Raw genomic sequence first — 17,245 nt, 5'->3', positions numbered from 1 at the left:
GGGATTACAGGCATCTGCCACCACATCTGGCTAATTTTATTTTTAGTAGAGATAGAGGTTTCACCACGTTTACCAGACTGGTCTTGAACTCCTGACCTCAGGTGATCTGCCCACCTCAGCCTCCCACAGTGCTGGAATTACAGGCATAAGCCACTGTGCCCAGCCTTAAATCGTTTTAAACTAGGTTTTGAGATACGCAAAATTATTTGCTTTCCAGAAACCAAAAGAAAAAATACTTTTTATCAACCTGTGTCAGTGGACAAGGATCCCAGCTCCCCAGTCAACCACTCATCCAGTACCTCTAGCTGTTGGCAAACCAGAAGATACAACTGAGACATCAGGTACAAATAATTAAGGGAGAGAGCACATTGTAAAAATGTTATTAGGAATGGACAAGATTTTACTTGATTAAGAGGATTTCAAGTAAAATTCTTTGTTTGGTGATAATAGAATTACAACTAGTGTACCTTTATGCAAATTTAATACTGTTTAACTTTTGTAATAAGATGAGCTGTTTCAATCCATGTAAAAGTGCCAGGAAATGTCATAATTGCTGTAGCACTACTATGATTACCTCTGAAAAACACAGGAATATTCTCTAGCTTTATCAGGAATATGGTTTAATATATGCCTGACAGTATCATTAGTGCAACAAGTTGTCTTCATTTCATACCTTCAATTATACACACAGATGCTTACACAGTCATCGATGTTGCCTACAATCCTGATGTTCTTCAGGCGGCAGAAAGGGACCAACTGAAAAAAAATCAGTTAATTCAGATGGCCATGAAATGCATTGAGGAGCAATTCCAGTTCAGCCTCTCACACTCTTACTGTATTACCAAATTTAGAATAAAAGGAAGCATTCAAAGAATGAAACAAAATCTGATGGGAATCCAAACTGATTCCACAGATTTAAGAGAAAAAATGAGAAGGGGTAAGTTGATGAGTATATGGAAAATTCAACTGCTTTAAGATTTCCTTTTTTTACATCCTGTATACATTTTGCAAACTAGAAGTCTTTATTTTAAAAGGTGAGAAACTTAAGATAGAAAAAAATATGAATATTAGATATTAGAAATATTATCATATCCTTGATTTTAAAATCCCCAAAATTTTTCAATCAAATTCTTTGGCTTAACATTCTTTTGGCTTAAGATTCCTAAACTAATTTAACTGCAGCTTTATCTACCATCTCTACTAATACCACATATATAATAGCTCATAGCTTGATAGTATTTTACGTTGTGGATTTATTTTTTATCTCCCTGCCCCACCCTTTTTTTCATAAAGAACTAACTATTGGACATATACGAAGCAGTACTATGAGCAATCCAGATCATTTTCCTCAACTGCTACTGCCAAAAGACCAAGTTTCAGGCAAAGCAGTGTGTCTGATAGAAGAGATTTCCAGTACTGAAATCCAGGTGGAGATGAAGATACCAGCCTATGAAATAAAAATTGTGCATGATCACAATGAGAAACCTCTGAAAATTGAGTTGAAAGTTGAATTACCTGGTATTAATTCTGTCTCTCTCTGTGATCTTAGTGTTTCTGAGGTAAGTTAAATAGATAATACTGTACATTTGTATCGGTCAGCATTCACTATATTATGCCATAGTAAGAAACTATAACATTTCAGGGGCTCACGATTATTTGCTCAGGTTACCCAGTGAAGGAGAATTCCCATCTGAGATATGCCATTCCCATAGCGAAGGGAAATGGTCAAACCATTCAATGGATCCTAATACTTCTACTCAGACATGGCACTTCATTATATCACTTCTACTCACACTCCATTGGCCAAAGTTTAAGTCACAAGGCCAAATCCTGCATCAGGAGGACTAAGAAGTATATTCTCACAGACAGTCACAGGAAGTCATATGGCAGGGATGTACAATCCTCTTACAGAAGAGCAAATACTTGGAGTCAGTCCTGCAATCTGTCATAGCCTACATTGTTGGTCACAAATATTTGCTGCTTTCTGGAAGGGAAATACCTCCAATCCCACTATCAGACTCTAAAGGACAGGATTTTGCATTCTCTTCCTCTTGAACCATGGACTATGACATGTGAAGAAAAGTTATGTACTCTGCCAGTCCCATCCATTATACAATGTGGAATGGGAAGATAACCATAATTAACCATCTCAATTCAGAAATTGGAAAAATAAGAGGCACATCACAGTTACAGGTACACAGCAATTCTGAAATCCTAGTAGGTAGACATTGTGAGGGCTCCTTTTCTGGAGGCAGAGGATGTTCTTACATAAGTTCCTTGAGAAGATTCTGTAAATCCCTAGCTCCCCAGTTCCATTGTTTTCCATGACCTTTAGCTTCAGTCTTCAGGAGGATGTTTTCTTTTTTTTCCTCTTTCCCACTATCCACCTTGGCCACATCTGAAGAGTATTGAAGAATGTGCCATATTTATATGCTAAATAGCCTTTTCAGCCTGGTTCCTGCTCATGGAATCTTGGGGCCCAAAGGATTGCTTTAAATTTTGAAATCAGTTTATTTTAGTCCAGGCTGGATTATTTTCTTTGATTCCAGTCAGTGATACCCATAATTCTTTGTAGACATTGCCCTTATTTCAAGACTTGCCTGTCTTCTTTAGACTTATTGCTGTCATTTTAGTCAAATGTAAGAATTTACTGAAGTCTACCTTAATACATTCAAAGGTTTTAGCAAAGAGCATGAAGATTTAATCTTTGCCTCTGTATTGTCTTAACCTCTGTTGATGAAAATTTCTCAATTTTATCCTTTACCGGCTGAAAATAAAAATTAGTTCCACTTTTCATTGAGTTTTAGAATCTTAGCACTCTATAAAGTCCCTTCTAATTTTTTTTGTTTGTTTATTTGAGACAGAGTCTCGTTCTGTCATTCAGACTGGAGTGCAGCAGTACCATCTTGGCTCACTGCAACCTCCACTTCCCAGGTTAAATCTATTCTCCTGCCTCAGCCTCCTGAGGAGCTGGGATTACAGGCATATGCCACCAAGCCTGGCTAATTTTGTATTTTTAGTAGAGATGGGGTTTTGCCATGTTGCCCAGGATGGTCTCAAACTCCTGGCCTCAAGTAACCCGCCCCCTCTCAGCCTCCCAAAGTGCTGGGATTACAGGCATGAACCACCGCACTCAGCCAATTCCCTTTTAATTTTACTTGCAAATGGTCCATTCTAAGCTGATCTTTCTTGTAAATACCCTATTAAATGTAGTGATCAGAATGAACACATGTTCCCAACTGTCTATTTTCCCACTTATTTACCTAAAGCCACAAATCAACTAGGCACAGAGTATTTGTCATCCAAATTACTGTGTCAGTTTCACTAAACATTTAATCATTATGAAACGTGGATCACCATTTTTCCAGGCTCCAATGTTTCCTTGCTGTCTGCTGGTCAGCCACATAATTTACGATGGCAACACTCTACTGTGGTACTGCATCAGTTAACATGTGATGTAGTGAGCAGCAGTACCACCTTAAAATCTAAGGGATTTACAACAGTAATTTTTTGATAATTCCAAGTCACATGGCAACAAATTAGATCTTATGGGAAAGGAATGAGTAACTGTATCACAAATTTTAAGCAGGAAATATCTCTCTTGGTTTATTATTCTTAGGATGATTTATTGATTGAAGTATCTGAGAAGTACAGATTACATCTGAATCTTCCAAAACCTGTTGATACTGAAATGACTACAGCAAAATTTATCAAAGAAAAATCCACGCTAATCATCACAATGCCTTTGGTGTAAAACAAGAGCATCATATGCTTGGGTTTTCAGTGCTAAAGTCATATGAATTAAAGGACCTTCATTATGGGTAAAGAGATAGTAGTTTATCTTAAACAACAATTCCATTATTTTCTAAGTTCATCTTGACAGATTTTCTCTGCAGCTGTTTTTGTCTTTTTTTTTTTTTTTTTTTTTTGAGACCGAGTCTAGCTCTGTCACCCAGGCTGGAGTGCAGTGGTACAGTCTTGGCTCACTGCAACCTTTGCCTCCTGGGTTCAAGCGATTCTCCTGCCTCAGCCACTTGAGTAGCTGAGACTACAGGCATGTCCCACCACACCTGGCTAATTTTTGTATTTTTAGTAGAGGCGGGGTTTCACGATGTTGACCAGGCTGATCTTGAACTCGGTGATCCACCCGCTTTGGCCTCCCAAAGTGTTGGGATTACAGGCATGAGCCACCATGCCCAGCTAGCTATTGCTACTTTTAACACAAGAAAACTTGAGGGAAATTGCTTCTCTAAATAGAAAATGAAACATAGCATGAAAGACTATGTTGAAGGAGTAAAAATGGGAAATTCATACTTGATAGCTCTTGGAGATTTTAAAAGCAGCCATTTTTTCTGCTAAAATAAAGATAAAAGGTAGTGAAATGATTTAGTATAAAATCATGGAGTTGGAAGTTTTTCAAATAACTTATTTGGTTAGGGAGATAAGGAAGTGGTAAAATAGGGTCAAATTCACCTAGAACAACTGCTTAGATCAATTCCCCATGCTTCCTTCCAGTTGTGGGAGCCACAATTGGACTTTTTTTTTTTTTTTTTTTTTTGGAGACAGGGTCTTGCTGGCTCTGTTGCTCAAGCTGGAGTGCAGTGGCACAATCACAGCTCATTGCAGCCCAAACGATCCTCCCACCTCAGCCTCCCAAGTAGCTGGGATCACAGGTGGGCACCACCACACACCCAGCTAATTTTTTTTTTTTTAAATGGAGTTTTGCTCTTGTTGCCCAGGCTGGAGTGCAATGGCATGATCTTGGCTCACCACAACCTCTGACTCCAAGTTCAAGCGATTCTCCTGCCTCAGCCTCCTGAGTAGCTGGGATTACAGGCATGCGCCACCATGCCTGGCTAATTTTGTATTTTTAGTAGAAACCAGGTTTCTCCATGTTGGTCAGGCTGGTCTCAAACTCCTGACCTCAGGTGATCTGCCCACCTTGGCCTCCCAAAGTGCTGGGATTACAGGCATAAGCCACTGTGCCCGGACAATTTTAAAATTATTTTTGTAGAGACAGGGTATCCCCGTGTTTCCCAGGCTAGTCTCAAATTCCTAGGCTCAAGGGATCCTCCTACCTTAGCCTCCCAAAGTGCTAGGGTAACATACATGAGCCACCATGCCTGGTCTGGATTCCTGATTAAAAGGCAACAGCCACCAGGCATGGTGGCTCACGCCTATAATCCCAGCTCTTAGGGAGGCAGAGGTGGGAGGATAACTTGAGCCCAGGAGTTTGAGACCTGCCTGGGCAATATAGTGAGATCCTGTTCTCCACAAAAAGGAAAAAAANAGACAGAATCTTGCTCTGTCACCAGGCGCCAGGCTGGAATGCAGTGGCACAATCTTGGCTCACTGCAACCTCTGCCTCCAGGGTTCAAGCAATGTTCCTGCTTCAGCCTCCCAAGTAGCTGGGACTACAGGCGCACACCACCACGCCCAGCTAATTTTTGTATTTTTTATTAGAGACGGGGTTTCACCATGTTGGCCAGGATGGTCTTGATCTCTTGACCTCGTGATCCGCCCGCCTTGGCCTCCCAAAGTGCTGGGATTATAGGCATGAGCCACCATGCCCAGCCGACACCTGGCTAATTTTTGTATTTTTAGTAGAGACAGGGTTTCACTATGTTGTCCAGGGTAGTCTCGAACTCCTGACCTCAAGTGATCCATCCGCTTCAGCCTCCGCCTCCCAAAGTGCTGGGATTACAGGTGTTTGCCACCACTCCCAGACCCTAACCTCTGTACTTCAGTTAAACAGCTCTGCCAGGAGACCCAGCTACCCAGCTAGACATTTTAGTATCAGATACAAACTTGTCTATAGATTGGATATAATGACATAGTAACAGTAAGCAAATTACATCTTCTTCCCCCCCAGGCTGGAAAGCAGTGGCGCAACCTTGGCTCACTGCAACCTCTGCCTCCTGGGTTCAAGCACTTCTCCTGTCTCAGCCTCCTGAGTAGCTGGGATTACAGGTGCCCATCACCACACCCAGCTAATTTTTGTATATTTAGTAGAGTCAGGGTTTTGCCATGTTGGCCAGGCTGGTTTCGAACTCTGACTTCAGGTGATCCACCTGCCTCAGTCTCCCAAAGTGCTGGGATTACAGGCATGAGCCACCACGCCCAGCCTGCAAAATATCTCTTATTTGAACAGAAAAGTAGTTGACATTAGGACAAGTACTTTTCTCCTAAAGAAATGATCAGAAGTATAGAAGTTATGTCCTTTCATCTATCATTCATCTCTTCTAAGCTCTGAAGCACAAAATACCAACTATCCAATTTATACACCAAGTAAGCTATATGCAGACTTTAAATACCCCTTAATTATCTTTTCTAGATACAAGTTTCCTTTACTTAACCTTGTAATAAAGTTTCTAGTTCAATAGACAGGCCAAAGTCCTTACTAATTTTAAAACTTTTTTTTTTTTTTTTTTAAAGGTGGGGTTTCACCATATTGGTCAGGCTGGTCTTGAACTCCTGACCTCAGGTGATCCGCCCACCTCAGCCTCCCAAAGTGCTGTGATTACAGGCGTGAGCCACCGTGACCGGCTAAAACTTTTTAACTATAAAAACTAATGTTGTGGAACAGAAATGACTGATACATGACATTTGAAAGAAATATAGGCCAGGCGAGGTGGCTCACGTCTGTAATCCCAGCACTTTGGAAGGCCGAGGTGGGCAATCACAAGGTCAAGAGATCGAGACCGTCCCTGCTATTCGGAAGGCTGAGGCAGGAGAATAGCTTGAACCCGGGAGGTGGAGGTTGCAGTGAGCCCAGATCACGCCACTGCACGCCAGCCTGGGCAACAGAGCAAGACTCTGTCTCAAAAAAAAAAAAAAAAAAAAAACAAATATAATTTTTTTTTTTCTTTTTACAGCCTCGCTCTGTCACCCAGGCTGAAGTGCAGTGGCACGATCTTGGCTCAACGCAACCTCCGCACCCTACCCCCGCCCCACCCCAGGTTCAAGTGATTCTCCTGCCTTAACCTCCTGAATAGCTGGGATTACAGGCACCTGCAACCATGCCTGGTTAATTTTTGTATTTTTAGTAGAGACTGGGTCTCACCATGTTGGCCAGGATGGTCTGAAACTCCTGACCTCAAGTGATCCGCCCACCTTGGCCTCCCAAAATGTTGGGATTACAGGCGTGAGCCACTGTGCCTGGCCTAAAGCAAACATAATTTTCTTCCTTTTTTTTCTTCACAGTAGCAACAGGGCACACTAGTATCTCAAGAAGCATAATTTTCTTAAGCCTGGTCTGGATTTTTGTTTTTTTTCTTGCCTCAAATCACCTTTTTGAAGGCCCGGTCAGATTTAAGTTCTGCTAGTAACAGGATAATTTATCTCCTGAAAAATTTCTGGAACTGTATCATGCCCTAAAATTAACAAACCTATTACATTCTCACCCCTAAAAAAAACTTGAGTGCCTTCACCTTATCTTTCCTCCTACAAAATCACTACCAAAATATATTTCCTAAAAACTCTTAACCACATAGAACTGAATCGCTACCCTTGCACTCAGCACTTAGATGTACTTGCATCAGTATCTGTTTGTGTACTCATGCATATCAAGACCTAATATACTTAAAGTGGTAAAATTTACATTTTAGTTATTTTTCAAAGTATTCTCACTCATATCATTTTATGTTAATAAAAAAAGCTCTACCTTCCCCTCCCTACCAAAAACAAAATGTGGCCCAGGAAGGGCATTAACTAATAATGAACTATGGACTGGTTTAAATTGGAATATTACTAAGATTTCTTTTTCTCAAAATTAGAAATTTGGAGGCCGGGCGCGTTTATCTCTGTAATTCCAGCACTTTGGGAGGCTGAGGTGGGCAGATCACGAGGTCAGGAGATCGAGACATTCTTGGCTAACACAGTGAAAGCCAGTCTCTACTAAAAATACAAAAAATGAGCGAGACGTGGTGGCTGAGGCAGGTTCCCCTTGAACCCAGGAGGCAGAGGTTGCAGTGAGCTGAGATCATGCCACTACGCTCCTGGTGACAGAGCAAGAGTCTGTCTCAAAAAAAAAAAAATTAGACTTTTCTATAAACTTGGTTTTAGATTGCCTATCAGTAATGATAATTTCCCCATGTATTCCATGACTTGTGCATTACACATGATGAAACATACTGGCTTACTCCTTTTTTTTTTGAGGCGGAGTTTCGCTCTTGTTGCCCAGGCTGGAGTGCAATGGCGCGATCTCGGCTCACCGCAACCTCCGCCTCCTGGGTTCAGGCAATTCTCCTGCCTCAGCCTCCTGAGTAGCTGGGATTACAGGCATGTGCCACCATGCCCGGCTGATTTTTTGTATTTTTAGTAGAGACGGGGTTTCACCATGTTGACCAGGATGGTCTCGATCTCTTGACCTCGTGATCCACCCGCCTCGGCCTCCCAAAGTGCTGGGATTACAGGCGTGAGCCACCGTGCCCGGCTGCTTACTCCTTTCTAGACCATGCCTTGGGATACCCTAACTTCACACTCACAAGCTTCAGAATTGGGAATAAACTACCTAACAGAACCAGACCACACTTTCCATCTTGGTAGTAAGTACCACACCCTAACACGGTGCTTCAGGAACTCTTTGAGCTTAAAGTTTTAGATTATATTCTCCAAAATGCAGTCCATATTTTACCAATTATATAAACTCAAAATTCATCTGTATTGACAGTTTATACATACATGGCTGTCCCTAGATGTAAATAATTTAAATGTGAAAACAATTATGAATAGAATAAAAAATTAAACCAGACATATTGACGACGTATGCTTTAATTTTAAAATAATCACATATGAACCAAAAACACTATTTCTACCTTTTTTCCTTCATTTCTGGTAAGAGACTGAATCCAGATTTAGATTATAGCTCAGATTAATTTTTAACTCAACAATGTTTATTAGAAAACCACTGTTTTTATTTTTTTCAAGGGAAAAACAGAACGACAAACATTAGCAAAAGGTGAGTTATCTTTGAAGTTCTGAATGTTTGAACCAGATTTGCATCATATTGATGATGGTCCCTTGTGATAAGCTTGTTTCTTTTAGATAATCTTCAACCTAAAATTACTAATTACTGAAAAATCAGATCAATGTATTGTTTTTATAATAATACAGCAAGGTAAAAGTCTGGAATAATATGGAGTGTCACTTGTGCACCATGTAATAATGAATATTTAGAAACAAATTCAACACTGAAACACTTAAAGCAAATTTCAGGGGATAACTCCCCAATTACATATACAAGGAAGTACTGGTCAGATTCATTTTACGTAGTCATAAATAATTTCAAATGTTTATTAAAACATATAAATATTAATAGAAACTCTGGAATTGTGATAATGTTCCCAATTCATTTTTATAATCCTCAATATCCTCCTTCCTTCCTTCCAAAAGAAAGGCAAAATCTAACAAAATGGAAAAAAGTATTTAGGCTAATAAGGTAGTAACCTAGTTAATATTTTCTCTGCAACAGTATTTTACGGCATTCTTACTTTAAATGAGATGATGCTGGAGTAGAAAGACACAGAATACCTTTTTACACATATTTAACTTTTTTTACTTTATCCAAGTAGAAATTACCATTTTGTTTTTGGCATTTTTAAGCACTCTAAAATGTTTACCAATGTACCCCTCCTCTTCTTTACAGATAGGATTTGGGATAAATGGACTTTGGCACGTTTCTAACTCTAGTAACCATATTTTACATATGTACATTTATTCCATATATATTCCTTAGTTATCTGACAGCATTTTCCAGAGTGGAGTAATAAATTCTGTTAATTAGGTTCATTTACAATGAGTTTCCAGTTAATCTTAGAGGGAAAATTCTAGTTTCACAACTTCTGTTAAATACTATTAGAAATGTTTCTTTTTTGGAGGTAACGGTTGAATTCTGTACTCAAAATTATACATTTGTTTAAATAAATCACACAAATTCTCATTTATATCAGGTAGCTTGTTTATATTTAGATCATTATCTCAAGAGGGGGGAAAAACAACCATGTATAGGCTATAGAAAAATAAACAATCAGTCTAAGAAAATGTTGACTTTTAAAATTTCACTTATTTTCCTTGAAGTTTTCTACCCTTCCCATTCATGGTAAACAAAGATCATGTAATGGAAAATTTTAAACCAGGGTTAAGTTCTAAAGTAAAATTCAATTCAAGCCCTTTCTCCAAGAGAACTAATTTTCCTGATTTCTCTTTCTCTCACATCTTAAGGAGAACATTTTAGGAAATTAGGTTTCAGAATTTCAAGGTTTCACCCAGGTTACTTTTATGTACCTGTCTTTAGGGAACCACAATCCTACCTATCCTACATTTCCTAGTGGATGTACTTATCACCAAAGGGCTAGGCAAGGCCACAAGTCCCTTAACTAGGAGTACACAGCTAAAAATCTGGTGTCTGATTATTAAATGTGCACAATATTTGGGTGTAATCGGCATTTTAAAAATTCAGTAATGCCCATTATAAATAATTTATCTGGACAGACTCAATAATAAAAATAACTGGTTAACTTTAAAATAAACACCACCTGTTTAATAACATATAAATATCTTGATAAGAATGAACGAGTGTGACCTGGGAGAGTTTAGAAATTCTTGAGTTAGTTACAACAACATAGTGATAGGTTTTTCAAGGTACTTTCTAAACTCAGCAAGCCACTGGGCTCCAACTGCTCCATCCACCACCCGGTGATCACAACTGAGTGTAACAGACATCATGCTAGCCACATCAAACCTGGAAAAAGATAAAAACATTTTAGGTATTCTGAAAGAAAAGACTGCATTTCAGCCAGTAACCACCCAAATGCTCGCTCTTACCTTAAAATCCCAACCAGGCAATATTTCCTATCTACTCTTCCCGTCTCCGATACCTTTAGCTCAAATTAATAGCTTGAAGAAACAGACCACATACCTGCAGTATGGGTGGGCAATGGGCCAAATCCTGCCCTCTAAGTTTTTATAAGTAAAGGTTTACTGCAATTCATTTATGTATTGTTTATGCCTCCTTTCACATTATAATGCAACAGAGGCCATATGTCTCAGAAAGCCGAAAATACTTACTATACAACTAAGAAAAAGCATGCCAACTCCTCACCTAGGATAAAGGCTTTCCACCTCAAAAACTGAAACTCTGGCTGGGCACAGTGGCTCATTCCTGTTATCCCAGCAGTTTGGGAGGCCAAGGTGAGCAGATCACTTGAGGTCAGGAGTTCAAGACCAGCCTGGCCAACATGGTGAAAAACTCCACCCCATGTCTACTAAAATACAAAAATTAGCCAAAGCATAGCAGTGCATGCCTGTAATTCCAACTATTCAGGAGGCTGAGGCCAGAGAATTTCTTAAATCTGGGAGATGGAGATTGCAGTGAGCTGAGATGGCACCACTGCACTCCCACCTGGGTGACAGAGTGATTGAGACTCCATCTTAAACAAACAAACAAAAACACTGATACTCAAAAATAGGTATGGTTGGCCCTCCATATATCTATCCATGGGTTCCAAATCCATAGTTTAAACTGACCATGGATCCAAATTTCTGGAAAGTAAACAATTCCACAAATTTCCAATAAGCAAAACTTGAATTTGCTGCACACTGGGTACAAAGGATCCACATGAATGAAGTGCTATTTAGGTGTTGTATTATAAGCAGAGATTAAAGTATACAGAAGGATGTGTGTAGGTTATATGCAAATACTACATCATATTATATTAGGGACTTAAGCATTGTAAATCATGGTATTTGAGGGGGTTCCTAGAGCCAATCCTGAAGATACCACAGAACAAGTGTATAATGTAATAAAAATTAGCTTATGACTTCCCCTCCAGTTTGGCACTTACCCTTTTTCATTATCTGCTGGAACCAGTTTATCCTGTGAAGCACCAATTGCCAAAATACATGCTTGAGGTGGGTTAATAATAGCAGAGAAATTCTTAATTCCAAACATTCCTAAATTGGAGATTGTAAAAGTGCCACCCTAGAGGAAAAAATATTAAAAATAGATTATACTGTTTGTCAACATAAATCAGAAAACATGACAAACGTTCTATGAAAAGACTTTAAGTTAAAAAGGTGCAAGGTCTTAAGAAAGGCCTGAATGGAATACACATTACTGAAAATATACAACCATTACAATATGAACAAAAAAGTCACCTGGAAAATGCCTTATCATCAGACAATGTCTTCTTTTGGATATGTAATTGAATTTGGGTTTTTATTTTCAGAACCATGTGTCAATAAGAATTACATGGCAGGCCAGGCATGGTGGTTCATACCTGTAATCCCAGCATTCTGGGAGGCTGAGGTGGGCGGATCATTTGAGGTCAGGAGTTCGAGACCAGCCTGGCCAACACAGTGAAACCCCATCTCTGCTAAAAATATACACAAAAAAAATTAGCCAGGTGTGGTGGCATGTGCCTGTAATCCCAGCTACTCAGGAGGCTGAGGCAGGAGAATTGCCTGAATCTGGGAGGTGGAGGTTGCAGTGAGCCAAAATTACACCACTGCACTCCAGCCTGGGTGACAAGAGTAAGACTCTGTCTCAAAAAATAAATAAATAAATAATAAAAATAATTATGTGGCAGAATCAAAAGGTGAAAAATGCAATAAATGCATTATGCAAACCTTAAAAATAACATACTTAGAAAGCAATAGGCCGGGCGCGGTGGCTCAAGCCTGTAATCCCAGCACTTTGGGAGGCCGAGGCGGGTGGATCACGAGGTCAAGAGATCGAGACCATCCTGGTCAACATGGTGAAACCCCGTCTCTACTAAAAATACAAAACATTAGCTGGGCATGGTGGCGCGTGCCTGTAATCCCAGCTACTCAGGAGGCTGAGGCAGGAGAATTGCCTGAACCCAGGAGGCGGAGGTTGCGGTGAGCCGAGATCGCGCCATCGCACTCCAGCCTGGGTAACATGAGTGAAACTCCGTCTCAAAAAAAAAAAAAAAAAAAAAAGCAATAATTAATACCTTACCTGGAATTCGTGTGGCTGTAGTTTACCCTCTCTTGCTTTGGTTGCTAAAGAAATAACATCATTAGCAATGGTTTCCAGTCCTTTTATATGTGCATTAAACACAATAGGTGTGATGAGTCCTGCAGGAGTACTGACTGCAACACTGACATCAACAACATGATTTCTGTTTAAAAAGAAAAAGAAATATAAATAATCAAAAAGTGTTTATTAAGAGCTTATGTGCTAGGTTACCAAGAATATTATTTACTTCAAAAACTTTTTGAACCAATGTGTATGTTACTGTTTAGCCAAAGATGATATATATCTATCCTAATTTTTACATTTTGTTGTCCCATCTCCTTGACTTTCAGTTATTAAAAATGAATGAGAGGGCTGGGAATGATAGTTCATGCCTGTAATCCCAGAACTTTGGGAGGCCAAGGCAGGCGGATCATTTCAAGTCAGGAGTTTGAGACCAGGCTGGCCAACATGGCAAAACTCTGTCTCTACTAAAAATACAAAAGCTACCTGGGCATGGTGGTGCACACCTGTAGTCCCAGCTACTCAGGAGGCTGAGGCAGGAGAACCGCTTGAACCTGGGAGGCGGAGGTTGCAGTGAGCTGAGATCGTGCCACTGTACTCCTGCCTGGGCAGCAGAGCAAGACTCTGTCCCCAACCACCACCTGCCCTCCCCCGACAAAAAAACAAAAACAAAAACAAAAAACCAACAACAAAAAAAAATCACCTGCCTTGACCCACACATGAATGTAGCTGGGAAAAAAACCCCACTGACTAGAATTCCTTGGATTTTGAGTGGAAGTACATTGGCTGGAATTGAGTCTCTGCAGGTAGTCTGAGCAGATGAAAGGAAGAACAGAGGGAAAACAACTCCATTGTAGCAAGAAATAGAAGTGCTCAGGACACATAGTGGTGGTACCTCAGAAGAACATAAAAGTAGGGGTTCCCACTCTTTTTTCTTTTTTAACACAATATCAAATCTTTTACTGTCATCAAGTAAGGAGTCCCAATCTTTTCTACAGCAGGTGCCCCTATGCATTTAGATCTTATCTCAGAATACCTTAACACTGAAAATACTCAAATTACTAAAAAAAGAAACAGAAACCATAATGAAATCCAGTTATCAAACTGTTCAAAAAGCAAAATTATGACAAATGTGCTTCTGCATTCATACAATAATAAGATCTTGTTGCGGGTCTAATAATGGTTATCATTTTGAAGCAGGGATGAACAAAATAATATTTTGAGATATATACATCTACAATGTGATATGAAAATAACTGATTTTTATTGGTCACCAGACACAAGTACTGTTAACATTTTATCTGTTCTCTACATTTATAAAAGGAAGAAATGCTAAATGTTAGTAGAGGTTAGTAAAAAAAACAAAAACAAAAAAAAGTCATCCCCCCCCCCACTCCCACTGAAGTTCATAAGCTCATGGATTTTATCCACAGTCTCCTTGGGGTCTGTATAAGGGCCCCTGCTGGTGTTCTGCAATCGAGAAAAAGTTAAGGCTTCATACAAAGGCACAGCTCTGCTTCCAAAGAACTCCAGCTCAATGGGTACTAAATCCCCCAATCCGCATAAGTTGGCTGGAGCAGAATTTTGTCACTTGCAAACTAACACAAGGCACCTGCTCTAACAAAAACAGTATATAACTCGTTAATTATCACAGGACTCTAGCCAAGGCATCACACAGCAAATACTGCTTTCTTGATTAAGTTATTATAATATTGCTTGTTTGATCATCTTCCCGTTCAGACAGTAAGGATAGTGTTCCCTATATTGTTTACCACTGAATCCAGTAATACATATTGAATGGCTGTATGAACAAGTAAATGATTGGTGTGTGGTTAGAATTAACAGACAACCTCAATCCTTTCACCTAAGTATAGGAATACCTTGATATTGCAGGTTCGATTCCAGACCACCAAAATAATATTGCAATAAAGTGAGTCACACGAATTTTCTGATTTCCCAGTAAATATGAAAGTTATACTTAACACTACACTGTTGTCTATTAGGAGTGCAATAGCATTATGGCTAGCAAAAACCAACGTATATACCTTAATTTAAAAATGCTTTATTGCGCCAGGCACGGTGGCTCATGCCTGTAATCCTAGCACTTTGGGAGGCCGAGGTGGGTGGATCACCTGAGGTCAGGAGTTCAAGACCAGCCTGGCCATCATGGTGAAACCCCATCTTAAAAAAAACAAAAAAGAAAAGAAAAGAAAAAAAAAGCCAGATGAGAATCAGAAGCTGGTGACCACAAACATCCCTCCTGGAAGCTGATGGCAACCATGAGGGTAACTGCCTTNAAAAAAAAAAAAAAAAAACTAAAAAAAAACTTTATTGCTAAAATATGCTAAAAATCATCTGAACTTTTAGTGACTTGCAATTTTTTTGCTGGTAGATCTTGCCTTGATGTTGATGGCTGCCGACTGATGAGGCTTATGGTTGCTGAAGACTGAGCAGCTGCAGCAGTCTCTTAAGATAACAATAAAGTTTGCCCCACTGATTGACTCTTCTTTTTACAAAAGATTTCTTTGTAGCATGCAATGCTGTATAGCATTTTAACCATGGAACTGCTTTCAAAACTAGAGTCAATGCTCTGAAATCCTGCTGTTGCTTTGTCAACTAAATTCATAGAATATTCTAAATCCTGTTGTAATTTCAACCATGTTCACAGCCTCTTTACCAGCAGATTCCAGTTCGAGAAACTACTTTCTTTGCCTATCCATAAGAAGCAACTATTCATCCATTCAAGTTTTCTCATGAGATTGCAGCAATTCATTCCCATCTTTAGGCTCCACTTCTAGTTCTAGTTCTCTTGCTATTTCTACCAACATCTGCAGTTACTTCCTCCACTAAAGTATTTGAACATCTCAAAGTTACCCATGAGGCCTGGAAGTAGCTTCTTCCAAACTGTTGTTAATGGCAATATCTTGACATCCTCCTATGAATCATGAATGTTTTAAAAAAAATATGGAATACTTCACAAATTTGCCTGTCATCCCTGTGCAGGAGCCATGCTAATCGTCTGTGATTCCAATTTTAGTATATGTGCTGCCAAAGGACATGAATGTTCATTTTTTTTTCTTTTGAGACAGAGTTTCGCTCTTGATGCCCAAGCTGGAGTGCAATGGCGCGATCTCGGCTCACCGCAACCTCTGCCTCCCGGGTTCAAGCAATTCTCTGGCCTCAGCCCCCCAAGTAGCTGGGATTACAGGCATATACCACCATGCCTGGCTGATTTTGGATTTTTATTAGAGATGGTCCTTCTCCATGTTGGTCAGGCTGGGTCTCGAACTCCCAATCTCAGATGATCTGCCCGCCTAGGCCTCCCAAAGTACTGAGATTACAGGCGTAAGCCACTGCGCCCAGCCACATAAATGTCCTCATAGAATGATTAATCCTTTCCAGAAGGTTTTCAATTTAACTTTGCTCAGATCCATCACAGGAATACTATGTATGGCAACTATAGCCTTATGAAATGAATTTCTTAAATAACAAGACTCAAAAGTCAAAATTACTTCTTGATCCATAGGCTACAGCATGGATGTTATGTTAGCAGGCATGAAAGTAACCTCAGTCTAGGCTGGGCGTGGTGGCTCATGCCTATAATCCCAGAACTCTGAGAGGCCGAGGCAGGGGGATCACCTGAGGTGAAAAGTTCGAGATCAGCCTGGCCAACATGGTGAGACCCCATCTCTACTAATCCCAGCTACTCGGGAGGCTGGGGTAGGAGAATCGCTTGAACCCCAGTGGCAGATGTTGCAGTGAGCCAAGAATATGCCATTGCACTCCTGCCTGGGCAACAAGAGCAAAACTCCATCTCAAAAAAAAAAACCAAAAACAAACAACAAAAACAAGGTTGAAAATTGGAGCCAGCAAGAAAAAAAAGTAAAAAGCAGTACCTCATAAACATTTTTGTGTTGTTTTCAAGTTGTTCTACCTATGTAAATCATCTCACTCTCTGTATTCCATTTCTCCTTATCCTCTCAACTCCTACTCACACATTAAATAATACAAGAAAACTACTGATGGATATATATCTTTCCCAGTTATACTTACTGTCTTATAACCGTGTCCATCCAAGAAGAATTCGCTTCGGGTACTTTTAAACATGCCAAAGCCGAAGCTTTTATGATGAAGTCATTGACAGAAATTTTGCTTCTCCCTTCTAAAATCTGGAAAGACAAGAAACAATTGTAGTTTCTTTTTTTTAAATTTATTTATTTATTTATTTTGTTTTGTTTTTTTTTT

At 39.7% G+C, this 17,245-nt stretch overlaps 2 protein-coding genes and 1 pseudogene across 6 annotated transcripts in view; 1 reads left to right on the top strand and 2 right to left on the bottom strand.

Moving 5' to 3' along the window:
* PIH1D2 (PIH1 domain containing 2) overlaps nucleotides 1-3,828 on the top strand; it is a 7,288-nt gene extending 3,460 nt beyond the window's left edge. For all 3 annotated transcript variants that reach the window (XM_017517671.1, XM_017517669.2, XM_037734613.1), the window contains exons 3-6: nucleotides 218-341; nucleotides 680-937; nucleotides 1,294-1,559; nucleotides 3,620-3,828. In XM_017517671.1, the coding sequence (XP_017373160.1) occupies nucleotides 218-341; nucleotides 680-937; nucleotides 1,294-1,559; nucleotides 3,620-3,754 (783 nt within the window). In that variant the 3' untranslated portion in view covers nucleotides 3,755-3,828. The remainder of the gene's footprint in view (nucleotides 1-217; nucleotides 342-679; nucleotides 938-1,293; nucleotides 1,560-3,619) is intronic.
* A 5,065-nt stretch (nucleotides 3,829-8,893) lies between these two features.
* Nucleotides 8,894-17,245, bottom strand: part of DLAT (dihydrolipoamide S-acetyltransferase) — a 28,358-nt gene continuing 20,006 nt past the window's right edge. For 2 of the 3 annotated variants that reach the window (XM_037734611.1, XM_037734612.1), the window contains exons 11-14: nucleotides 17,054-17,169; nucleotides 12,980-13,142; nucleotides 11,844-11,980; nucleotides 8,894-10,741 (exon numbers count right to left, since the gene is read on the bottom strand). In XM_037734611.1, the coding sequence (XP_037590539.1) occupies nucleotides 10,612-10,741; nucleotides 11,844-11,980; nucleotides 12,980-13,142; nucleotides 17,054-17,169 (546 nt within the window). In that variant the 3' untranslated portion in view covers nucleotides 8,894-10,611. The remainder of the gene's footprint in view (nucleotides 10,742-11,843; nucleotides 11,981-12,979; nucleotides 13,143-17,053; nucleotides 17,170-17,245) is intronic. The other variant, XM_017517665.2, reaches the window with a different exon arrangement.
* Nucleotides 15,959-16,057, bottom strand: LOC119469398 (annotated as a pseudogene).

The sequence above is a fragment of the Cebus imitator genome, unplaced genomic scaffold, assembly GCF_001604975.1.
Source record: "Cebus imitator isolate Cc_AM_T3 unplaced genomic scaffold, Cebus_imitator-1.0 Scaffold641, whole genome shotgun sequence".
Classification (NCBI taxonomy): Eukaryota; Metazoa; Chordata; class Mammalia; order Primates; family Cebidae; genus Cebus; species Cebus imitator.
This window is presented reverse-complemented; position numbering and strand designations above follow the sequence as displayed.